This window comes from Pempheris klunzingeri, chromosome 7, assembly GCF_042242105.1.
Source record: "Pempheris klunzingeri isolate RE-2024b chromosome 7, fPemKlu1.hap1, whole genome shotgun sequence".
NCBI lineage: Eukaryota > Metazoa > Chordata > Actinopteri > Acropomatiformes > Pempheridae > Pempheris > Pempheris klunzingeri.
In genome coordinates, this window is record NC_092018.1 from 2,952,681 (window position 1) to 2,979,009 (window position 26,329).

At 42.8% G+C, this 26,329-nt stretch overlaps 1 protein-coding gene across 1 annotated transcript in view; it reads left to right on the plus strand.

Moving 5' to 3' along the window:
* Nucleotides 1-2,409: 2,409 nt before the first annotated feature.
* Nucleotides 2,410-26,329, plus strand: part of znf608 (zinc finger protein 608) — a 49,997-nt gene continuing 26,077 nt past the window's right edge. The window contains exons 1-4 of the mRNA XM_070834437.1: nucleotides 2,410-2,510; nucleotides 2,592-2,772; nucleotides 2,833-3,402; nucleotides 25,357-25,627. Coding sequence (XP_070690538.1) covers nucleotides 2,410-2,510; nucleotides 2,592-2,772; nucleotides 2,833-3,402; nucleotides 25,357-25,627 — 1,123 coding nt within the window. The remainder of the gene's footprint in view (nucleotides 2,511-2,591; nucleotides 2,773-2,832; nucleotides 3,403-25,356; nucleotides 25,628-26,329) is intronic.

The following is a 26,329-nucleotide window of genomic DNA, read 5'->3' on the forward strand; positions in this document are numbered from 1 at the left end:
GTGGAGGGTTTTTTCTCCTTTTGATAAATGTTTCTTTTGGTATCAAAACGCATCAACTAGTGTTGATTTCACTTGTTTAGCTCGCAGGGAAACATTTAGAAAGGCCTAGAAGTTTGTAGTGGGTACAAAGATGGTATTTGCAGGTTTGTTTGCGTTCAGGGTGCAGAGGAGGTCACCATGCTGCAGAGTGGTAGAGCTGAAGTGAGTAAGGTGTGAATTGGACGCCCTATATAAGGAGGAGAGGTTTGGCCGCCGCTGCCACAGAGAGCAGAGGGCTGTGCTGCCACACTGTCACTTAGTATAGTTCTTTGTATTTTTTTTGTAATTCAAGCTGCACTTAATGGAGAAGCTCTACTAGTGGTAATAAAATCACCACTTTTGCACACAAGAAGTCTGAATCTGCCTGCCGACCACCTTCCTTGACCTTTTTGGCCAGACTACTCTACAGGCCTGCCGAGCCTGTTGGCCCTCTGCTAACTTTTAATGGGAATAAAATTACTTAATCAATCGGCTCTACTAGACTTTCTGAATGTAATCAAAATGGATCAAATTCTGACGGTGAAGAAAACCATTTTGCAGGTTGTATCAGATGATTTACCGACGTCTGTTTTGCAATTTCTGTCTTTGTTTTTGAGCCCAGTGATGTCATGTGACGGACGCCATTATTGTGATTCCACAGTTTGACCTGGACAGTGGAGCACTTCCTGTGGGCTCGGTCTGATCCCAGCAATTTATTTGAGTAGATATCGGTCTGATACCAGTATTGGTCCATCAATAGTATGTTTGATCCTTCTGCACCTGATGGAAAACTAACAAGGGCTCCTAGTGTACAAAGGATTAATACTATGCATGCGTTGGATGGTAGAATAACTGAAAACCAGGCCAGCAGAGATCAGAAGACTGGCACAGCATATATCGTCTCTTAGAGTAAAATATTGATAGATCAGTCTGCGCCTTCCAAAACCCACATAATCGCCATCCTGTCAAAAGCTTCTCTAAAACCAATAACTTCTGATAAATTTCCTGCATCGAAATCCAGCCAGAACAAAGAAGAAGAGCTCCCAGAGCAGCCTAACGTAGGACGATTTAAAGTTTCACATCCCGGCATCAGATGTCTTCATGCACTCTGTCTGGGCCCGTGGTGCGTTCACTGCCTCACTCTGAGCTGCCATTTATTCCCCTCGTCCCTTTAAATGACTCTGATAATGTTCCCTTTCTCTCTGCGTCGCCTGTTCAGGTTTGGAAAACACTATTTCTTCATCACACTCACTAACGGCAGTGAGGTTTCACTCGTGTTAGTTTAAATCCTGTTTGTCCAACTTTTGTCTTTTTTATTCTTAAATTAATGTTTCTATTGAAAGGAAACTGTCCAGGTAATATCATTAAAGACTGCAATTCTTTTTTTATTATTTTCTCTTGTTACAAAATGAGGATAAAATGAAAAAAATACATAAAGTAAATTCTACAAATAAATCTATGTTTCAAAGATAATACTACTACTAATGATAAGAATAAATACATATAAGATTAAAATGTAAAGAAAATGGCTGATGTGACCTTTTTATTTAGTTCAGCTTTCTTGAAATAATGTTTCTTTGTTGTTTTTATATATAAATGTAATGTAAATTTCTTCTGCATCTGTTTTTCTTGTCATGTAAAACTTAAGCTTACCTGTGAGAGCAGGTAGAGGACCAGCATGCACCTGGGTGAGTCTTTTGTTTGTTACCAGAGCTGTAGACACAGTAGAAACCATGATTTAATTTGTATTCTTTTGTTTTTCTTTCTTGCTTTTCGAGAAACAACCCAAAAGAAGGAGCAGAAGGAGCAGCTGGTGTTCAGCTTCACCTGAGCTGAAACAAACACTGCAGCGCCTCCTTGTGGGAAACTGATGTCAGTGTGAGACATTAAACAGTTTTTTTTTTCTTTATCTAAATGAAATTTGTAGCTTCTGACACATTTGGCAAGATTGTGTTCACAGTGGGAGAGAAATAAACCAGCACACTGTGTGTATTTATTATTATTATTATTATTATTATTATTAAGACAATAAGATGCACTAGAATAAATCCTATATTAGTTTATCTATGTGTGATTATTCAGAACATGTTGCAGTGTCTCTGGGTTGTGGTGTGATGTGCTCATTTGTTTTGTTGGTCTTTATTCTTAGTGTCTCCTTGTTTTATTCCCACCACAGTGATACCTACCGAGCCCCTCAGCCTGTGTCAGATGTTCAGCTGTCATTCAGCCTGTGTGCTGGTCTGTGATGGAGCAGGCCTGATCCAGCAGCCTATAACGGAGCTGCATGTGTCCACCTCCAGCTCGGTGCTCTCTGCCACACTGCGGCGGGCTGACAATGACTTGAATGCTGATTATTGTGAGGATCGACAAAGGACACCGGGAAAGGAGGAGATGAACCGTTTCCTGAGAGCTGTGGAGAATGGAGGGCTGCTGACGGACTGCAGGGAGCTGTCACCCAACCACACCGCCTCCTCCTCCTCCTCCTCCTCCTCCACCACCTCTTCCTCCTCCATCTCCATCACCTCTTCCTCCTCCTCCTCCTCCTCTTCCTCCTCCTCCTCCAGCGCCGCTGGCTCAGCCGACAGACACGCGGCCCTGCCCTCGCTCCAGACCCGGGGACCTGTCGTCGGCGGCGGCGGCAGCTGCGGGTCGGAGCCGCCGAGGAGATCCGCGCTGAAACGCAGCCGAGCCGGCCGGGAGGGAAGAGAGGAACCGGAGGCGGCGGCGGGGGATCGCTCAGCGGCTGCCGTCGCGGTGCGCGGCGGCGGCGGCGGCGGCGAGTTGTGCGTCCGGCTCGGAAAGCAGCAGCATCAGCAGCTGCGTCGGGAGGCTCAAGGACGCAGCGTCGGTGCAGAAGGTCTGGAGATGATTTCTGCGGTCAGCAGAGACGCGGACGGCTGCGGGAGCGGCAACAATAACAACAACAACAACGGCGTCTCCGAGGTGACCACGGCCTCTCCGGCTGCGTCCTGCGCCAAAGGCAAGGAGGAGAGGAAGGGGAAAAACGTGATCCGGGGCTGGAAGAGGGAGAGAGACAGGGAGAGGGACAGGGACGCCGCTGCTGCCGCTCCTCCGGTCCGGACGAGGAAGGAGAAGCCCGGCGATGGCTCGTCTCCTCCTCCCTCCGTCTTCCTCCCGTCGTCCGCCCTGCCCGAGCACCATCCGTGCTCCGGACTGTGCCACTGCGCCGCGTCGGACTCCAGGATCGTGGGAGATAACGGCGGCTCCATCAACGTAAACAATAACAATAACTGCGGGAGTACCGGCGGCGGCGCAGCCAGCAGAGCCGCGCTGGATTGTGGAGTTAAAAGCGGCGGCGCTATTGTTGTCAGGCGGCAGCATGACGACACGCCGGCGGCCAAGAAACACAGAGGAGCCGAGAAGGTAAGCAGCTTTTATTGTCTGGAGGCCAGCAACCAAACACAGCAACACTTAAACACACACACACACACACACACACACACACACAGCAGCTGACACCTCACACCTGCAGCTGCTTCATCTGTGCGTAAAAAACACACACTGTCAGGGTGGAGATCTTTTATTTTAAGGTGGGAAAAGGAGGAGTGACATGTTTCTGGTATTCAGAGCGCACACAGGCAGTCAGATGCAGGTGTGAAGGCCACAAAGAAGCGTGAGCAGCAGCAGCAGACACACAGCAGGAATGTTTGAATGGATGGAGCGCTGACCGCCTGCCTGCCACATGATATTTATTATTTCCTTTTGTTGCTGCCCAGCTGGTGTCATTGTTCCCTGTCTGTCTGCTGATATTTACATGCTGATGTGCAAAGATGAGATTTTTTTTTTGGTGTGTGTGTGTGTCTTTTTTCTTTTGGAGGGGAGATGAAGAGAGGAGGAGGAGGAGGAGGAAGGAGGAGGAAGAAGAGGAGGAGGAGGGAGGCAGCAGCAGCAGTAGCAGCAGCAGTGTGTCCTCCATCTCCATCCTCCTCCTCCTCCTCCTCTCATTTAATCCAGTCCTGCTTGTTTTTTGCTGGAGATTAAAGGAGAGAGGAACTATTTACGTGTGCAGTCAGCAAAGGCAGGAGAGAATAAGAACGAGCCTCCTCTCCAAATCCTCCTCCTCCTTTTTTTTTTCATGCATCTGCTCAGGCTTTGTTTGCTCATTTCATTTGGGGGGAAAATGCCCATGATGTCAGGGAGGAATCAGGTGTGACAGCGAGGGTCACAATCTCTTTAAATGAGACATAAATCCCGCAGGTTGACAGTTTGGACTGCTGAGGTTTTAACGAGCCGCTCCGAGTCCCATCTCCTCTGAGTCCTCTTGAGGGTGTAACGGGGATGCTGCCGGTTGTGAAATCATTTTTTGGGTCCTAAATAAGTCATCTGAAGGAGAGACAAAGATGGAGGATGATGGGTGGAGAGGTGAAGTGGGGAAAGGAGATGTTTGATAGGGAGGGAGGAATTGGACGTGACAGTAGAGGACGGAGGCTGGAAGAGTGTGACAGTCACAGGAAAAATAAATAGAAGAAGCAGATGTCCAGAAGGAGTGTTTGTGGGGGGGTTTCATCGTGGATGCAGGACTAGACGAGGCAGGAAAGGACTGAAACGTCCCGGCTGCTTTGCTTATTTGTTGATGTGAAGGATTCCCATTCAACACTGAATCACACACACACACACACACACACACACACACACACACACACACACCCTGAGCTCTGGTGACTGTAATTCATTCGCTGCCAACAGTCATCTGGAGTTTTAGTGTCCTGCTCTGGCTGTGGTGCAGCTCCAGAGGCGTTTACACCCCAAAACACCAACAACAGAGATTCATTTTGATATTAAAATGTCCAAGATCTGACTGAATGTTGGCACAAACAATGTGCCAGCTGGAGAGATGACAGATAAAAGGCCATTCTGGTTTTCTCAAATATCACACAGACATTGGGACCCCCACCTGAGCCTGCAGGGAGGGGGCTGAACCTTTTGAACTGTCAAGAACACTTTTCTTGGCCTTTTCTTTATCTTTGATGCTAAGTTTTTAACTGCATTTCCCCAGTTTTAGACTGTTATGAAAGACAGATGCTGTTTATTTGAGTTTGACTTGAAGAGATTATACAGAAAACAAATGCATATTCCTCAAAGTATGCTGAGATATCAACTGTAAAAGGGTAGATGGTGGTTTTTGTTTCATTACTGAAACTCCGTCAACATTTTAAAAATCAGTTTCAGCTTCAGTTTCAGGAGAAAACTGTCCACAGTTTTTAGTTTTGTGATGGTGTATCTAATGATATAAACGATGGGCGTCAGATCACACAACAAGTTTGATGAAGAGGAGAGAATGTCCTCACCAGACAAACAGAAATGACTCCCTAAACACGAACATATAAGAGCGTTTTAGCGCCCCCTGTAGGACGGATCGGGACAGTGACGTCATGTGACGTTGTGAAACGGCTGCAGTTTGGTTAGGTTTAGGAGAAGAGTTTGGTTTGGTACATTAGAAGACATTAGAGGGAAGTGACTTAAGTTACGTCCCGTGTATATAACGTCTTACGTCACCTAAAATAAGTCAGCGCTGATGTTTCGTTCTCTCATGGAGCCTGTAAAGCTGACGTCCTGTGTTTGCCGTCGTAACCGCCCTGAAAAATGACCGTGAATGTGGTTTTCAGCAGGAGGACGGGCTGCTCTGTATGTTGGATAGTTGAGTGTCTGACTTGAACCTCTGACTCCACTGTGTGCTTCCTGTTGTCCAACTATCACAAACCATCTTTTCCTGGTGGAATTAATTTTACTGTCTAAACCTAACCAACCCTTCAGACTATCAACATGTTTTGTTTGAGAATAAGGTTGTGGGACCAAGACGTGTCCGTGCCGAACACTAAATACTTGGTCAGGACTTATTAGTTTACTCTTTCTTTGTTTAGATGTTTCTCGGTTTGATTTGTGACTTTGATCATTTTACAATGTTTTATTTGGGACGAGTTCTTGTGCAGCTGCTTGTGTTGACACAATATCCAACACTGCTGCTTTTGCCAAGTTTAAAACGTATTTATATTCCTTAAAGTTAAAGTAATTTAATTATGGTATTAATACTGACATCTGGGTTGTGCTGAAATAGAAGGAACAGGGCAGAGAGACACGCTATTTAAAGTTAAATTGCATTGTTGGCATTTAGAAAAATGAGAGACTGAAAAATCTGTTGAGTGCATTTGGAACAAAAAGCTGTTTTAGCCTGACGACTTAATCGTTGATGTATCTTAATACTTTCGTCAAAGTGCTTGCACAGCTTTAATTGTCCCAAATTTAAGACCTCCTTATAAACCCCTCTGATGGAAGATGTTCTGCAGGAGCAGCTAAATAAAGATGGATGTCGATGTCATTCAGCTGTTAATAACAGTATTAGTTATGTGAGAAGTTAAGATATCTGCTTTTTAGAGCCTTTTAAAGTCAACTGGATGAGCAGTGACTGACATCAGCATGGATCTGTCCCACACCTGATTGGTTGAATGCATCGCTCACAAAGCCGCCATCATGGTCTTTGCTTCTGATTTTTGAGACGGCAACATTTCCTCCTTTAAGCCCAATCCAGACTGCCGTCCGCCTGCTCCGACACGCTCCTGTCCGCACTCGTCTTCTCCTCTTGGCGATTTTGAGGCCGGAGTTTCAAAACGCCGTAAAAGTGGCTCCTCGTTACGCTGTGAGGTCGGATGTGTTTTAATTATTCTTGCACTTTTTATTGCCGTTTCATCCTTTTGGAACTGAATCAACCCAAATCACGAACAGAGATTTCATGATGCATTTATTTTCAATTGAATAAAAATTGGATTAAGTAGCTCCACCCCTGCTGACAGGCACAAGGCGGAGGCCCTGACTGCACCGTGCTTCGCTGTATATAACACACAAAGCTTACAAATAACATTTTAATTAAATCTTAGACTAAGAACCACACTGTTTACTTAATTCACTTAAAACAACAAATGTCCACCCTCATGGTGGCGCTAGAGGAGACAGTAGAGTTCATCCTCTGGGAACCATGACTGATATTCAGGTGGATGCACATAAACATCATTAACAACGGCTGAAATAACGAAGCTGCCACTTAGCATCCGAGTCCTGTTGACAGAAAAATAAAAGCAGTTCTGTGGCTGCTGGAGCTCAGACTGTCATCTGCATCACAATAAGATGCACTTGAGTTTGTCTGTGAATGACAGCGGCTGCTCTGCTCTCACTTTCTGTCTGTCAGTGTGGATCCCCGCAGGCCGGGCGAAGACGAGACGACAAAAAAAAGACAACACACTCGCTCACTCTGATGGATTTTACTGGTTTATCTTGAATTCTGATCACCTCACAGGAGCGTTAAACACGGCCGTCAGTGTCCGGTTACTCCTCCGGCCTTTTTATTTCCTGTTTGAAACACCACATCCTGTTTGCTCCAGACCGCGGTGACCTCGCGGCGTCGCCCCGCTTTACCTGGTGGGGTTTTAACAGGTTTGCACAGGCCCTGTTTCCGTGGCGACGATGACAGTGTTTTGGTTTTTGATCGGGGTGTGATGTTGCATGCAAACATGTGAAACACACAAGACTTTAAGAATAGAGCTTCTTGTCGTGAAAAAAGAAATCATTGTCAACAAATTTAGTCGGCGTTTGTTGGTTACAGGCACATTTTGTGTATTTTATTTTGTTCTGATATGAGATGGCATCATTTACATTAACCATTTCAAATGAAAACCTGCTAATAATGAGGCGCTACTCTGCTAAATAACCTCACAGCGTTCTCAGTGGATTTTAATTCAGGAAAAAAAACCACATTCAGTGAACAAACCGAGAGCCAGAATGATCATTAACACAGAACAAATGCACTTTGTTTTAAGAGACTGTTCTGCTCCGTGCTCAGAAACACAACACAGTCACCTTAATTGCATCCAGAGTCACGTAGGAAAGGTGCTTCTACTGCGGCGTCGCTATCTGTGCGTGTGCAGCGTAACACAGAGACGCTGCTGCGGTACAAGTTTATTAAGATGATTTCACTTTTGTGTTTGCATCAGTGAGCTCGCAGTCGTGTCGGGGAACAACAGCCTGGAGCTAAGCCTCCTGAGCAGTGATGTAACAGTTTATTATACTAAACATTCAGAGGATTCGGAGCCAGCGGGCCAAAGCTGATGCCCAATTTCACAGATGAGAGGGGAAAAAAAACAGCAAATGTTTCAATTACTGCACTTTATTTTAGTTAAAATATCACATTATAGGGAAGAAGGTTAAAGAAGAACCACAGATTAAGTCTTTGTTTACACGTTATTAGGGTTTACTATGTTTGCAGTAGATGTGCATCAGTGCAGGTCGTGCTGATTTATGTAATCTGTTTTTCTTTTTGTTGATTTTGAAATGAACTGAATCCCTTCAGATGGAGCTTCAGCAGACATTTCAGCACAGACTCTCCCCCCAAACCCACCAGACTGTAAATGATGAAAGCGTGGAGCAGCTGTGCAGCTTTAATGCACCTTGCTCACGTTCGCAGCGTTACATTTACAACGTGCTAATGGTGCTAAAAAAAAAAAAAAAAAAGGACAAGAAAGAATCTGTTAATGATGCCTCTCATTCCAGCGTGGATTACTAACGGGTGAGATGTTGTGAATCACAATCAGTTTGACTCCAAACTCATTATGAGCATCAAAGTAGCTGTAAATGTAAATGACATGCAAATGTTATGAGAAAAGTAAAGTGTAATCATAACTTTTCTGTTTATTAGCAGCTGTTTGCCTTCTGATGATCACTGACTGGGGGGGGCGGGGGGGGGTTACCAATGGACCGTCCCTTTTTATTTAGCTTCTTGTTATCATGAGAAAAAGGTCACCAGCCCTCAGCAGGATTCAAACTCCCGTCACGTGTCCAGTCTGCACCTGAGGCCGATAACCATCAGCACTTTGATGTTGTTTATTCTTTCATTTTCAAAGAATCCTGGCTGGAGTGAATCTCAGCCGGCGTGGTCAGACAGTTATCTAACAGCGAGCCGGTCTGACGTCTCTTCCAAAACACTGAACATGTTCTTTTTTTTTTTTTTTTAAAGGAACAAAATGTCTGACTCCTGACTCTCTCTCGATGTGAATTTCTAAGAGGGGACAAACCAGCGGGGAGCTGACTCACATCCGCTGAGACATCAGATCTGACATGTGCTTAACAAGACTTAACATTTACAGCCATTAAACGACGACGACGTATCCACAACAGTTATTTTTCCCTCAACATTCAGTAGTCACATGTGACGAAAGCTGCGTCTGACCACCTTTTAGACATTACGGTCACACTGCTGCATCATCAGGTGTCCTAAAATATCCATTATACACACTGTGGTGCTGTTTAATCAGATATGTGCCAGACAAGAACACGAATATATGATATAATACAGTCTGATTCAGGTTAAGAACGATCATGGTTATGGGAAATGTAGTTATGGTTAAGGTGTGTTCAGTCCAGTCACACATCACATTTACATGCTCACAATATTTCGTACTAATAATTCCCACTAAGCTGTTTATGTGGCTCATGAAAATGAGTCTTCTGCTAATATCCCACTTTACATGCAGCCGTGCAAACTTCATTTAACAGAATAAGGACCAAACCTGGACTATTTGTTATTCAGGTTTTTCAAGATGTTCAAAAAGTAGGTGTGTCCAGTCGTCCCGACCGGACATGTGGACATGTTTTAATTGGAAATCCTCCATTTGACATAATATGAAATATCCAAATGGAATATACTGTTTGTAAGACAATGGAATATTAGTGGTAGTGGCATTTAATCATGCTGTCAGTGATCGTGTTATCACCTTAAAGTTGAGTTTTAAGTCCGATATTTACTCGGATATTTACTCTTTTTAGCTCTGGTTTGGTCTCCACCAGCTCCAGAGAGACACCTCTGATTCTCCAGCTGCTAATTGTTCCACTTTCTGCACCAGCTGGTCTCTGATTGTGTCTGTCTGCAGTTTGGTGCCGGGCAGATTTAAAAGATTTAAAGTTTACTATGAGTGAAACGTCTTCACATTAAATTTAGTGGCTTTTTGTTCATATGAATAAATTGATTAGTTCAGGAAAAGGTTGTGTTTTGATTAATTTTGGCACCGGAAGAACATTTTCAGTCATGGAATTGTGAAGATGATTGATACTGAGAGACGGAGGATAAAATGAGACTAGTTAAATCTCCTGTTTCACAATATTTAAGAAGTGAGGTGCAGTATGTTAGTGTCTGATAAGTTTCCATGCAGATGCAGTAAATCTGACGGATCGTTTCGTCCATAAAATGTCAGAAAATAGTTTTAAAGTTCCCATTATAATTTTCCAATTAAGTGATATCTTCATCTTCGGCCCAGTGAACCAAAATAATCAGTTTAATATGACGTGAGACACAAAAAACTAAACGAAAACAGCAACATTTCAGATGCTGGAAGCAAAGAATATTTGCCAAATTACTTACAGAATGAATCTACCATCAAATTTTCTGTCAATCAACCAATTGATTTAATTGTTTTACCTCTAATTAAAACTCTCAGTAGCATCATAGACGTCAAAGAGTCTCAGCACCGTGTTTGTGTTTCTCATCGGGACTTCAGGTTAACGCGTTAATTTTGTAATTAATTTAGAAAAATTCAGTTTGTTAAAAAAGAGTCGATACATTTTCCGATGCGTGTGATTGTGTTTCTGACATTAGTAACATGTATTTCAGCAACTTAAGCTGAAAACAGTAACGGTTGATGCCTCCAGATGCAGCAGCTCGCGTTACAACTACAGTTTTAATTTAACCTGTTGTCGTGGCCTTGCCTCCAGTCGCTCCTTGTCCTCCTTGTTTGTTTCCCATGTGCTTGTGTGTGGTGGTGAAGTGGCCGTGGAGCTCCGTCCACTCAGCCTGCGTGAGGAACCTGGAAAAAGAGATGGTAGATAGAAGTGCAGCCGGTCACTGGAGGTGTTGTGTGTTTTTTAGCACATAGAAGAAATTATCTTTTAAAATGTGACTGTGTTTAACGATGGTATAAACAGTAGTGTTTGCATTTAAATCAACTTCATTTGCGTTGATTCGACATTAAATCTGTGATTTTTACGTTAATTAATCAATTAATCATGAATAAGTGCAGCTACAAAGGTACTTTTTGGTAATTTAAGTGATTTCAGGGTGCAGACTTCTGCCCAGCGCCCACAAGACGAGCAGGAGAGACGTCTCAATCAATATCAACACACTTCTAATAGAATCGAATGAAGTTTTGATTCAAGGTTTTCAGTTTTGCCCCATATTTGTTCATGGCTTTGAATTTTCTTGGCAGAGAACTGAACATTTCAGCTCGGTTATTGATGGAAGCTTCTCGAATCCTGTTTTGTATTCAGTATCAGAATTAACGCTGCTTCTGGCTTTCTTCAGATCTCTTAAGTACAACATGAGATTATATTTCTCTGGTGCGAATGAGCCAGCATGATGCGTTCAGGGTCACGTGCAGTCCCCAATCACTAATTTCCATCCTGAAGATGATTTTCTGATGTTCCAATGTTTTAATCTTAATTTTCTTTTTAGCCCCCCCTTGCTAAAGAAGAACAGTTTTAATTTAAAGCTTGGTGTAAAATCCAAATTTAAAATAAGTGCTACAGTAAAGAGGAGTTTTGCTTTGGTCAGCTCTTCTGGGCTCTGATTGACAGGTGAGAACATGGAAATCAGGCAGGCAGAAGGCAAAAGTAGCCCCCTTAGTGAATTTGAGAAAAATCTGAAGCTTCATAAGTTTTTCAAAATGAGCAGGTGACCTTGAAAGTGCTTCTTTTTTTTTTTTTTATTCCCTTTAACGGCACAACTTCATCATTATGCTTCAGTTCTTCTCACCGTCTTGAGAAGCTCTTTGTGATGGAGTAGAAAGAGTTCTTATTTTTATATATAGTCCTGAATAAATTCATGTTTCACACCACAAAAAAACTTGGTGATGTTCAGTCGTTGAACTTTAACAAATAAGACCTTCAGCATCTCGGCGTCCAGGTGTTTAAAGCCTCTCTCTCTCTCCACAACAGAGGACAGCTAAGACTTAATGTGCGTTTCCACCAAACGTGAAGCAAATTTATCCCACAGGCGAATTACAGAGTCGATGTGAGAAGGCAACTTGAGTGTCGATTGACTGGTTGGATGTCCCGACGTCCTGCCGGTGAAACAAACATGGAGGAGCTGAGGAGAGGGCTGGAGAAAAGTTAGCGAGAAAGTTTGTTTTTGTTACTTGATTCTAGCTTTCAGTTGTTCTTCAGCGCTAGCATTAGCTAAAGTAACGTGAGTAAACAAAAATGATCAAACTTGAGCAAGTAACACGATGAAAATATTAATTTCTAACTGTGTTACAGTAACAAGCTGTTGTGGCTACAGACAGAACATTATAAATATATTTGTTCTTCAGATCATATTAGTGTTACTTGTTTGTTGTCATATCTCCTTCCTCTCTGTCTCTTCAGTAAAATAAATTCATGATGCCCAAACGATGAACAAGAATTTTATCGCTCGACCTTAAACGCGTCGTGCAGCTCGTCTTAGCCCCAAATTTACATCTATTTGTGCCCATTGACGTCTTTGAATGCAACTTGCGTCGTGTCTTAACTGAACAAACCTTCAGACTGTCAGTCTGTGTGTCTTTATCAACAGACTCCCCAGCTAATGAAGCAGAGATCTGTCAGTCACATGAGGAGGACGACAAAAACGTAGCACCGAGGGTTTGATGATAAAACATCATTGCTATGAAAAGAATCCGTATAAACTCATCCTTCATTGTTCTCTGCCTGACAATCTGTGAATTACATGTTTATTCATTCTAAAGTCGCTAAATGTTTGTGATGAATTACTCTTATTGGCTTCCTACTTGCAAGAGCTGCAGGTTTTGCCTACCTGCACTTGGTGGGGGGATGGTTTCAGACCCTGTCTTGATGTGATAGAGTCTGTGTGTGGTGTGGGGGGGTGTGGTGGTGTGTGGGGGGGGCTCCGTGGTTGATGACTGTCAGCCGTGGCCGAAGGACGATGCCATTGACCTTCAGCACAACCCCAAGTAGCATCATTTGCTGTCACCACCAGTTTAATGCTGCGAGCAAACAGCTTCTAATATAATGAAAACCAAATGAAACTGTTCTGGATTTCAGCCAAAGGAGTTCATCACGTCTCCTGTCTCATAGTTAACATTTGACTTGGCTCAGCTTTGCTCATCTGAATCTATCTTGAGGATCTGTGGCACTTTCTGTGTCGTTGGACAAGATTTCTATGGACATTTCCTCTCGCAGCACCATCAGAACAACAGCTCCAGTTTGGTACAAGTGATCTAAAACCTTTACGCTCAGACCGTCACATTGCGTGTCTACGTGCCACAGCAAAGCTTTTCTACATGGTTCAAACTGCTCGAGCTCATTTACTGTCTGAGTGATGTTACAGCAGGTGTTTGGCCGTCGTTTGAAACTGTTGTCGACACATATTGATGAGAGGATATCACAGTACGGCTTAATTCACTCTAATTGTGATTTCTGTTCTTTAAAATGATGGACTGTCGCTGGAAAGAGATTAAAAGTATTAACCGTTTAACTATCAGGGTTCAAACAAATGATCAATCTACGTATAATAAATACATGAATGTGAAAGTAAATGTCAGACTGGGTTATTAGAAGAGGCTCATAACAAGGTGGAGCCACAATAAATACGCGATAAATCGTCTGCATCGTTAGAGCTCGGTGGCAGAGACTAAAATGCCAATACTTGCTCAATATATTGACACTGATTAATTGCTGTCACTGCAGAAAGAAAAATGAGTTTGCACGTGACTTAATGATCAGACAGAAGGTCAGGAGTGCAGGAGCGTGACGAGGATCGTTCAGCGGCTGGACTTGAGGGTCCTTCAGGTGCCAAAGTATCAACGGCACCAGTGTGGAGAGGCTCCACGGTGCGACGGCACGCCCTCCGCCCTGCAGGCTGGCAGGTGTTCCTCCACGTTCAGTCGCCTCGGCGTTCACTGCTGAGGGAAGCTCAGAAATAACGCAAACCCATCATAACACCGCCTCCCAGCGTCTGTCGTTACCCTCCAAGAATCACCTCACATCCTCGACTCTTCTGCCTTTTTATATTTTATTCAACTGCTGCTTTTCAAACAACTCATTCCTTTTCGCACACGGGGGGGTTGTAGTTCTTCTCAAGGCAGCGAGCGTGTCTCACTCAGATAAAAGATAGAATCAGATAAAAGGTTCCTTCATGGGAATCCATTACCATGCTGGGAAATAAATAGGGAATGAATGATTGGGGGAAATTTGGTCCAAGACAAACATGTTTTTGTGGTAAACGGCAGCCGGTTTGTAACATTTTCTGTGCGGTTTAAGAGTTCTTCACGGCATGAAAGAGGGTTTGGACATAAAAACTTCATTTTCTCAGGTGTTTAATAATTGAATGTTTCTTCAGAGATTCTTTCGAGCATCACACAAGGCTACAAAAATCCCTGCTTGTTCACAATCTGAGTCAGAATCTGATTTTTTATTTATTTTTTTGGCCAAGTATGTGAACACACATAAGGAATTTGGTTTTTCCTCTGCTCTCCTGTCTGTTGACAAAAAGGGAGACGAGAGCAGCAAAGTAAACACACATTTAACGTAATATATGCACAAGTGTGAGTGTGAAGAAGACGGTAGAGCAATGATGCAGAGTTGTTAACGGTGGAATTACAAAAAATTACATGCATTGTGTGTGTTGCGTTCAGGGTCAGCAGATTAAAAATTCTTTTTATAGTTCAGCTGGGGGCATTTTTACGCGTTAAACTGATGCCGTGAGTTTTCACGACTTACAGCTTGAATGAAAACGTGTTCTCGGTGTTCAGTCTTTATTTTACGACTCTGCTCAGTTGTTGGAGGACAAAACCGAACAGTGGAATCAAAACAGTGAGCTGAAAGAGGCTGAAAGCTGTATGGAGCTGTGGAGTTTGTGTTGACTTGAGTGCAGATTCAACGCTAATGACAAAAATACTTCTTTGTGTAGATTTAATGCTTTTATATCTTAAGCCACCTGAACTACCGGCTCTGATCTGGACGTCATCTGAACACAACAAAACATGCATTTCTTTTTCTCTTTGTGACATTGAGTGTCTTTGGACACTTTGCACATGTGATCTTCAGTCTCCTCTACCAACAAATCCCCCACATGTAATGAAAAAACAGGACGAGCATTTTCTGATATGATGTCCCAGTTTCTAAAATCCTTCACATGACAAATGAATGAAAAAAAGAATTATCTGCCACCTTTTTTTAACCTTCTGCTCAAACATGTTTTACTTATGGCCAATATTTCAGGAAATATATGAAGAATACATCTTTTCATTGCTTTTTTCTTGGCGAGGAGGTTAAAGGGTTACAGTTCGGTTAGGTTCAGGCATGAAAACGTCTTGTTTCACAAACAACTGTGGTCACAGTAAGGAAGATTATTGGGATTAGTTGTTTTTTTTTATCAGTTTTAATAGACGACCATCATTATGTGCTCGGCCACTCAGACTTCAGTCTGAAGGAAACTCTAACTAAGGTTTTAACCAGATATGTAACGCTGTTGACGGTCTTGTCCAGTATTTATATTTAATCCATATTGCTACTGAAAGCTCAACACATTTATATACTTTGACTTCTGCCAAATATGTTGTGGATAATGAGCCAGTGCTTTTTTTTTTTTTTCTAATGTGAGAACAGCTACGTTTTCATGCTGCGGCAGATCCACAGGGTCGGTGTGGGGGGGGGGGCTGCACATGAGGAGCAGGTCACCGGCGGTTAATTTGCTTTGGCAAATTAGTCGTGTGTAAACCTAATTTCTAGGAGACAGAGTTATCAGTCCACATCTGGGAGCTCACAGTCACATCTGGGGTTACTGTGCTGTTTAGAAAGGTGCAAGTGTCTTCTGTTTGTTTGAGTTGTTCTATGTGTGTGTGTGTGTGTGTGTGTGTGTGTGTGTGTGTGTGAGCTGATTGGCCAGTCAGCTCCGCCGTCGTAAGAGTTGCAGATTTCCCTGCAGTGACCTGATGGGAGTCTCCTGTATATTAAAACGGTCTCTGGTGTTACATCAGCTGCCAGATTGAGCGCCTGTGATGTCTGTCTCAGTTCAGATGCTTTATAATTATGTCGTTATGAAAACGCCGCTTGCAACGCTGCGACTGTGGGAGAGTAATTTATGCAGAACTGGGCTAACATAATTATTGTTAATGGTTGATTGTGCGGCAGTGGTGTTGTTGGAGGAAAGAAAGCGCTTGTTAGTTTTCAAATGTTTTGCAGCAGCAGGAGTTATTATGTCAGTGAGTAATGTCACGCCATTAGAGCTTGTCATTCAATAGGAAGGTAAGTGGTGTGTGTGTGTGTGTGTGTGTGTGTGTGTGTGTGTGTGTGTGTGTGTGTGCACGCTCTTATGATGGTACTGTAGGGAGTGAAAAAGAGAGACGAGCGAGGCTGGAGAGAGAAAATGGGGAAAAAAAAGATGGCTACCATTCGCACAGACACAAAAAACACACACAGACACACACTCCACGAACCACAGATTGTCTGCACACACACACACACACACACACACACACACACACACACACACACACACACACACTACACACACACACACTACACACACAATGCCTCCTCTTTCAGCAGCCTGACAATAAAGACAGGGATGATTTCTGTCTGGGAAAAAAACTGTCAGTGTGGCTGCTCACTGGGGGATTTAATAGGAGGGGAGGAGGAAGAGGAAGAGGAGGGGGAGGAGAGGAGAGGAGGGGGACGTGAGGACAAGAAGAAGAAGAGAAAAGGGAAGAAAAAAGGGAGGAAAAGCAAAATGAGGCAAGAGAGGGGAGAAAGGGAACAGGGAGGAGGAGGAGGAGGAGGAAAGGAGGACATGGAGATGGGGAAAAGAAAGAGATAACAGGAAAAGGAAAAGGAAAGAAAATGGAGGAAAAGAGGATGAGGTAAAAGACAAAGAGGATGTGGATAGAGAAGAAGATGTAATGAAGGAGGAAAGGGAGGAAGAGGGAAGGTAGCTGGACGACAGAGAGAGACAGGCTGAGTGATGGAGGAGTGGAGGAGCAGAGATGGAAGAAAATAGGAGGAGGAAGAAGAGCAGATAAATCCAGTGCAGGCGGCGTTTTCTCATCAAACGAGTCGACAAAATTCAGTTTTACGGCTTCTGTAAACACTCGTGTCGGCCATTAACAGAGCTGGACGAGGGCGGAGGGATGGAGGGATGGATGGAGGGAGGGAGGGAGGGATGAATAATTGAATCACTGAATTTAGTTTTTTGAACACAGAACAGGATTCCTTTGTAGCTGCGGCACATAAATATGTGATTGAAGATTTTTTTTTTAAAAAAAGGATAAAAACTTAAGATAAAAAATTTGTCTTTTTTTTAATTATAGATTTTAGTGGCAGAATTAATGGAAAACTCAGCTGGCTCCCCTGACACCCAACTTCCCTCTCTCCCTTGATTAATTTGGGTAAATCCAGCGTCGGCGCGGCTGTTTGTGATTCAACCTCGACACAAAGCTGCAGCACGTCTGAAGTCGAAGCTGCTTTAGGTTTGACTGCAGCACATTTTTCTGTGATCTGTTTTCTTCTCCCCGAGTGCTTCCTCTGCCTCTCACCGCTGAGGTGGATTTAAAGGGGGGGGAGATCGATTTCACACGCACGGCTTTATCCAGATCTACAAGTATTGTAGAATAGATTTACCAATTTAACATTTTATTTTGTGTGTCTGATTTAGTCTCGAACCTGCAGCTGAACCTCCGCTAACCTTCCCGCTGATACACCTGTCAGTGAGTCCCGTGTGGAGACTTTACTGTAGTTTGAAACACAAATCCATCACTGTAATTGTAAACTGTGTAGCCTACATGCTTACAATTCCAGTGATGGATTTGTCTTTCAAACCGGAGTAAAGCCCCTCCTCTTCCTGAGAAGAGAGAAAACATACACAGCGTTTGACAGGGAGAGACAAATCATTTTGTTCATTTGCGCCATGAATTACACTCACGATAATTTGAAATTTGAAAAGAAAATGACCTAATTAGAAAGACGACGCACTCAAAAGTCGCATTAGTGGCGTCAAGCTAGCCAGCGATGCTAAAAAAGCTGAGATCAGCTAGCAGGTGACGTGAGAGGATGTAGTTAATCATGCAAAACTAAATGATGCTTTACCACAAACATGAGCACAGCAACACAACAGTTCAAAAGGTCTCCGTCCTCCGTCTCTCTAAAAGCGAAGGGGATCTTCCTGCTTTAACATACAGTAGATAAATCTGTCACCAGGAGAGTTTATTAGATAAATAGCTAATAGAGACCCAAAGTGAATCTGAAGTTCATTTGTAAGAACTTAAATAACTAAAATAACCCGACAGTCTGACCTGACAGATATTTGGTGCCAGTTGATTGGTTTTATCTCGTCGTGCATCACAGTGGAACAGTTGGAACTATGAAGCAGAGCAGAGGCCACAGTCGGCTCGTCTTGCTTTATTTTTTTTTAGGCTTTTCTCTCTTTGGCTCTTGTCGGCCTCCGTTTATGACTCTATAACATCCTGATCAGACACAGAGACCAAGTTAACAGACACAAATGTTATAACAGACGCTGTGTAGTCGCTCCGTTTGTGGATATTCACTGTATATTTCATGGGAAGCAGTTTATGATGATGATGAAGCTTGTAAAGATAAAACAGAGCAGAGAAGCTGAACTGTGACGCTCCGGTCCTCCACAGGGTTTTTCCTCATGTCGCCTCCATTAAATATTGTATTTATTAGTTAATGATATGCCAACTCTCGGCTTTGGAAGTAACTTGAAGTAGTTACTGTTGGTAATAAAGATAATTAGCCGGGTTTGCGGCTAATTAATGGATCCCCATTATCTCCAAGTAATTCTGTGATCTTGGGAAAACATTTGTGTTTTTCTTGTGGTTACGATTTAATTATCCTGTTATGTCTTTAGTAAACAAAAATTTGTCTTCTTACGGTATTTGAACAGATACAGAAGGTAATAGAAGGTAGTTGTGGTGATGAATAACATGATTTTAGTGGAGATAATTACCTTATTGTGAGAACAGGACCGTTGTTTGGTTTATTGAAATGTTGATTCCAAACAAAACAACTCTGTAATCCCAACTTAATGAGATATTTAACTGTCTGTAATCGGCTCTCGAGATGACAGGATAAGAAATAAACATTGCCACCGTACTTTTGTCTTCTGTATTCCTGTGATCTTGCCGAGTGCTTTTATTTAGTTTCGGAGCATCACGTCTGTCTGGGAGAGCTGGAAATAAAAAAAATCCACTAAAACATCTATCTTGTGGAATAACAGAGAGGTTTATTAGTTTGTCTGTTGATTCTGTAACGGAGTCTGTGAGCAGGGATGAGGGTGGATTTTGTCTGAAAGAAAGTGAGGAAGACGGATTCTGTGTTTGTGCACAGCTCCGGGGTCCATGCATATTTTAGTGTTATTTGGGTCTTTGTGTGTTTCTTGCTCCTGTGTGGTTTAGTTAAAGCAGTAATACTTGAGTGTCTCTCTTTTTCAGGCACAGACGGGCTCACAAAACAAAATATTGGAGACTCGGGGGTGTGTGTGTGTGTGTGTGTGTGTGTGTGTGTGTGTGTGTGGGATACAACAAGTGAAATCAATGATTGCAGAAGCTCGAGGCACCGAGAACGGTGATGCAGAGTTTTAATCAGCGTGAGTTCTTGGGAGGAGAGAAAAAAGACACAACAGCAAGTGAAAGACGCAGTAAACATGAAGCCCTCCTTTCAAAAAAAAACCCAAATAAGTTGTGTTTTTGATGGTGAAGTTCAGGCAGCTACGTGGTTTCTGCGTTCAAACGGCCGTCGTCATAGAGAAAAGAGGCTGTTTGCTGTTGTAGGAGATGGAGATTGATTTTTTTTTTTTTATAATTGGATGCCATGAAATTTGGTTCAGATTATCAAACCCCAATTACTCTGGTGATCAGTATCAGGTTAACATTTCACTTTGTCCAATGCTTTGTTTTATTGCCAAAACCCATCGGCTAATTAACAAGTTTTAGCACTAAAAACAAAAGACAGCAGTGGTATCCGTTATGCAGCCATTAAAAGGAAAAGCTCAACACTTACTAAGAAATAGAAAAGCTAAGTATGAAGCCACGCCAGCACTCTGCTAACTTAGCTTAGCATAAAGGCCGGACTGCTCTGCTGGCCAGATATGACGATATCCACCTCTAAAGCTCGCTAATTAAAATGCTCGTTTAATTGTGAGCTTGTGGTTTCAGGGTGGGAGGTGGAGTCGTGTGCGCAGTAAACTTGGCGATCAGGTGGTTACAACACAGAACAACGCCGCTCGGTAACATGGACGCCGAAAGACTCTTTTGTGGTCATTTCTTATTAACTAAAAAGTAGTTAAATGTGACGACGTTGGAAAAATCAACATAAGAAAGCAAATAATTAACGGTCACTGCCAGAGATTTGGAGTCTCGCCTATTTATTTTTTTCTGCGACACAAATGCGCTTCGCAGCAGAAACAACTGTACAACAGATGTGTTTTGGTATCAAACCGGCAAGATTATGAGTTTTTAATAGTTTCACAGTCCATATCTGTAGAACATGTCTCATACATGGAAAACTGAAAGGTATATTTTCTTATGTCCCTTTCAAAGTAAAAGCCCAGTAGGGGTACTGTGGACAGAATCTTTTCATTTATTATTATTAATATTATTATTATCTGTTGAAATGTGTTTGTTTGTGTTATTATCAAAGGTGAACTCAGACACTCGGTAGCCGCAACCTCATTTGAAGGCACCATATGACTATTTAGCTGGCCATGAAATAGTTTGGCACATAACCACACGTAAATCTAGACGCTATTTAAATAGACGAGATGAAATTTCGTTAGCTTTGGAGACAGCCAGGTTAGCTGTTCCCCCTCTTGTGCTTAGCTGCTATATTCAACGTACAGATATGAAGAGAGGCATCAATCCTCTCATCTCACTCTAACTGCAAGGAAGCAAATAACCAAATTTCCCATTGAACCGCCAAATTAGTCCCTTAGCTTTCTAAACTCCAACAGCTCTGCTCTACAGTCAGCCACAGAGGATGAAAACATTCATAAAGAAGAACTAAATCCAGTGATTGCTGCTCTGCTCATCTCGATGGCAGGGTCAGACCGGGCGTCACCGCTCTCCCACATCCTCAGTTTGGAAAACATCCACGCCGGTTTCTCTTCATACTAAAGCTGCCTGAAGTTCTGTCGTGTCGCCGTGATGTTTCTGTGTTCTTTGTAGGATTTTTTTTTAATTAAGAAACAAAGTGAGAAAGGATGATTTGTTTGAGGCGTTTAGCACTCGAGGGAGCCGGCTTGTGTTTTTATTGTTATTTTGCTGTGTGACTCTGTGTCCTGGCTGAATATAGCTGCCGTGTGAATTGCTATCGAGCGTTGTTATTCTGGGTATCCGAGGGAGGGAAAGGTGTTAACGGCAGAACAGTAATCACAGGGGATCGTGATTCTTCTCTTATAGTTAATTTGCTCTGTGATTCTGGTAGAAGAAGTCCTGAGTGGTCTTTGTCAGCAGCTGTGTGGGAGTCAACAGACGGTTTCAGGAAGCACGGGGGATTATCTGCCTTTTGTTTTATTACTACTTTGCATGATAAATTTGCATTATTTATCAGGGTGCACGAAACAAACAGCTGAAACTTAAGTCTTAAGCGTACATCCCTTATACTCTTAGCATGGGACTTCATATGGAAGAGAGGCTGAACCCTGAAGTAGGGGGGAAGTAGGGGTTTGTTGTCACACTTCTCTGATCATCATCGACACATCTAACAGCAGCCGTTCCTACATCAGAGGGAAGCTGGATGTCTTGGGTTTAAGTGGGGTTACCTTTAATTCATATAACTTATCTCAACAGCAACTTATTAACCATCAAAGACGCTTGTACACTTTGTGAAATTACGTATTAATTACAATCAGGCTTCAGTAGAAAATGTGATTTTAAAAAAAACAAACATCTGTAACCTTTAGCTGTGTTTTTTTTTAAGCTGAAGACACCAAATCAGGTTTAAAGTGAACAGAATCACTAATCTCACCCACTTAAACATCCGAGGGACTCACTTTGTTAAGATTTAGACAAACAGCCACGCTGCAGATTAATAAAAGACTTCATGTAAACGCCGCTGAGAGCATCAGGATGGTTGAGGATCGTCCCGATCACGTTCGCTTCCAGTCTCGAGTCCTTTTTAATATTGAACTTCTGCTCATATTCAGCCGGAGGTGCTGAGGCTGCACTTCTAACCTTGGCAGTAACCTCTGCAGTTTAAGCTGCGGCACAGCAGAGGGACTTTAAAGCCCAGAGCGCCCCTGACGCTTTTGTTTTTCTCTCCAAAGAAGCAGCGGAGGAGGAAAAAAAAAAAAAAGTATTAGTGTTTACTTGTCAGGTTTGAGAGCGACCTGTGTGACTAACTGACTGATCTTCATAATAACACAGCAGAGGCACAACTTCTTTATCTGGAAACGCCACAGAAGAGCTCCGTGCTGGACGTGACAAAGCTCTGCTGTTTTCTCGAGTATTTGCAGACCTGACTGGGCGAGATTTTTTTCTTTTCAAACTGGGAAATCACTCCAGAATATCGTGCGGCAAGATATCTGTCAAGCTTCTAATCTTTATTGAGTCATAACGGCGAGAAAAATCCTTCATCGCTGATTGCTGCTGCTCTCTCAACAGAATTATTTCCCAGAGCTGTTGTAATTGGGACTATAATAAGTGGTGAAGATAAGAGCGAGGCTCTTATAGGCACCGGTGACTTAGTATTTAATTACATGTAACCATGGTGATGGCGGTGGTTAAGATCACTCACATGCTTTGAAAACTGAAAAACGGTGTTCTTGGTTTTGTGAAGAAGAGCAGGAACATCGTCCAGCATGCAGTGGAGAGTTTGCATGCGGTGGGGGTGCCATCAGTTAGAGAGCTCGTTCTGCGGGATCGGATCCAATTATCTTCCGGTCCGCCCTTGGTTACCTTTGAGAGGACCTCCACAGTGACTGTATGAAAACGTATCACTGATCACTGCAGTGTGCAGAAAGTCTCAAACCGTATCGGCGCCGATGCCGAACTACACGACAGGATATTCATTTAATACGTGGAAGTGGTTTATTTATATTTATTGACACCACTACAATGCAGACATATTAGCTGGAACAACTCTGTGGGGTGATAATATGTCAGCGCTCGGTGTTTTTCTGCTTGTTCTAAAGGTCTTCTGCCCTCAAAGTGCCAAAAATCAATGAATGCCGACTTGGAAAAAATCTCAGTGAAGCCAGACTTTTTAAAAACGATATCAAACTTCACTCCTATATATATATATATATATATATATATATATATATATATACATACACACACATAGAACAACCCAATATTCCCCTGCAGCTTCCCTCCTGAATGCCACCCAACGGGGCAGTCTGAGGGAAGATCTCCTTTTCAAAGGCAAGAAACCTTTAAGTTCACTAAAGTCAGGCTTTTTATAGCCTCTGGGACTTTCTGCAATTTTTAATAACTTTGATTTAGCTGTTGATCACTGTTAATAAAATACCAGACTTCACTTTGAGCGTTTCAGCAGTTTCCAGTCTGATGTTTGTTTGGTGTTTTTTTTTTTTTTTTTTTTTTTTACATTTAAATTGCAGATTGTGGCTTTAAAGGGAGGCTGTGTGATGAATTCTTCCTCTTACAGGAGAAAAGTTTACTTTGTAGGCAATCAGATGCACAATTCAGGGTTTTCACTGATCCAGCCGTACTTCATCTGGTTTGACTAATAAGGCTGCATCTAACCACTATTGTTGTTGTTGATTAACCATCATCACAATATCCTGGAGACTGAGATGGTCTCATCAAATGTTACTATAATGCAAAACCAAGAAAAGCAGCACATTTGAAAACATGGGAAAATCCCATTTTTGCTTGAAAAAGGATTTAAACAAACTCTAGTTGCCAATTAGTTTTTTTGTTAATCGATTTAATCAACTAATCACTGCAGGTTTAATGAGCTGTAGCTTACGTTGGCTGAAGTTAGCAAACATAAGCAAAGTGTGAGCATGAACATGATTACATTACTTCTGCCACAGTTACACTAAGTTTTAACATTTGTTCATTGCCCGTAACTGTAACGTGATAAAAGTGGCATTAACTCGTCTAAAATGATAATTCTGGTACCAAAGTATTCTTATTTTTATACATTCACTTTATGATTAGTGGTCTTATGTGACTAATAGTAGAGATTTGGGAAACACAGACTGTTTGTTCGGTGTTCGTGTTGAGGATTGTGATGCTCTTCCTGCAGCTTTCTGCGAAACCTCGGCGTAATGCAGACGATGCCAAACATTTTATCTTTTAGTCCAGCTGAACATAAACACAAGAAAAAAAAATCCTCATAAATGCTGTATGAGATGAAGCTTGTTGGAAAACTGTAGGAGGCTCCGCTCCCCAATTTATCATTCTTGCCAAGTGGTGAGGAAAAGGTCCAAAGAACGACTGGCACAAAGGACGGAAATATGAGAAAAACAACCAGGTTGACAAAAAAAAAAAAACAGATTTTCCCTTTAATGTCTCGTTAAAGCTTTTAGTCCACTGAAATCAATAAATCTGCATATTGCTGAACCCCATTTTGGAGGAGCCCGATCCCCACAGCAGACCTAAACAGCATACAAATCTCATTTCTGAGTCAACAGAGGATCCATTTTTGTTGTTATAGTCGCGCTGGATGGGCTCCAGTGATGCTGCCTCATTATACTGTTGCAGATTTTTTGCCAAGTTGCTCTGTGCAAAAGTGGCAGCTTGACTAATTATAATGTGCAGCTTCTGTATGTATGTGTTGGTTTGAAGCATAATTTATCCTCCCGGAAAAACTAGTGAGCTAGTGGGTGAAATCTCTGCCTACAGACTCCACCAGTCATGATGAGTGGCAATAGAGGGGGGGGGGATTTTCTAAGTCTGGATGTAGCTGAATGATGATTAGCTGCCACTCAGTATTAGGAAGTTGGTAAGTGCAGACTGGGGATAGAATAATGAATGATATGACATTTGGAGGAAATGTCTCCTCTTCTAAAATGTCCCTGCGTTGTGCAGTGGGAGCCAACATTCAAATAATGCACTCACATCAGTAATATTAAACTAACACTGATAATCTTTTTACTTATATGTTTCTCCGTCTCTCCTGAGGTTTTCTTCAGAAGTATTCAGCACAGCCAGGGACCCAAATTTCATTAAAGTTAATGACACTTGAGCTGAAAGATTAAAACCAAAAGTAAAGTGAAGTAGAATTACACGTCTCCATGCGTGGCGGTTTCAGTCTCAGATTTTTTTTTTTTTTTTTGATGAAGCCTCTTCTTTTTCCCTGCAGGTGGACCCCATGTTCACAGTGCCAGCCCCCCCTGCTCCAGGCCACCCCGGGGCCCCAGGGTGCTCTCTGCCCTCGGCCCCCTCCTTCTCCCCTCCGGCCCTGCCCACCTCTAACCCCAAGCAGCTGGCGGTGAGGACGCGGTCCGTAGGCACCAACACCCAGGACGGAGGCGTCTCGGGAGCGCTGGAGGGCGACTCGGCCTGTCTGGGGCCCTGCCAGCCCGGGACCAGCGTCAACCTGGAGGGCATCGTCTGGCACGAGACTGAGGAAGGTAAGGAGGAAGGTGTCGCTGAAGCGCCGGGCGTGTAAGATCCTCCAGTCTCTCACTTGTGGCAGGATTAAAGGGCTGATTTACCCAAATTACAATTCCCCTTTGTTTCCACTGTGTTGGGTTGGGAGCAGAAATGCAAGAGGCAGATGTTTCAAAGTGTTGCAACATGAAACAAGAACTATTTTCATGGCTTCAAAAGTATTTTAAGCGTTAATAGAGGTTACTTTTTGATTTTAAGGCATCAAAAATGAACAATAAGTGTTTTTGCATGTTCCCAGGTATGGTTTTCATAATGGCTGACAATTTTCCAAAAAGAAAAAGCCCTGTTTTAGATTTCTAAGTGTGTTTTGCCTCCAGATCGTCACGGGTCTCCATTCATATGGTAATAAAAATAACCTTGCAGAGGCTTGAAATTCTGGTGAATACAACCCTGGCAATGTTTAAAGCCCGACAGTGGCACAAACCTGGCATCATACTGGTTAGAACAACCAGGTCAAATACCGGTCTGACTGCGGGGGGGCCACACTGGTCCAACTGCTTTTAATGGAGACTGATTCTCAGCCCAGAATCCACAACCACAATCTGCCAGCGGCCCGACTTGGCTGACGACCTTCAATCGTCTGTTCAAAACACTTTTAATGACAAAAAATATTAAAAAAATACTGATTTTCACTCTGAACGTCCTCAAGTTTGTTTTTGTTT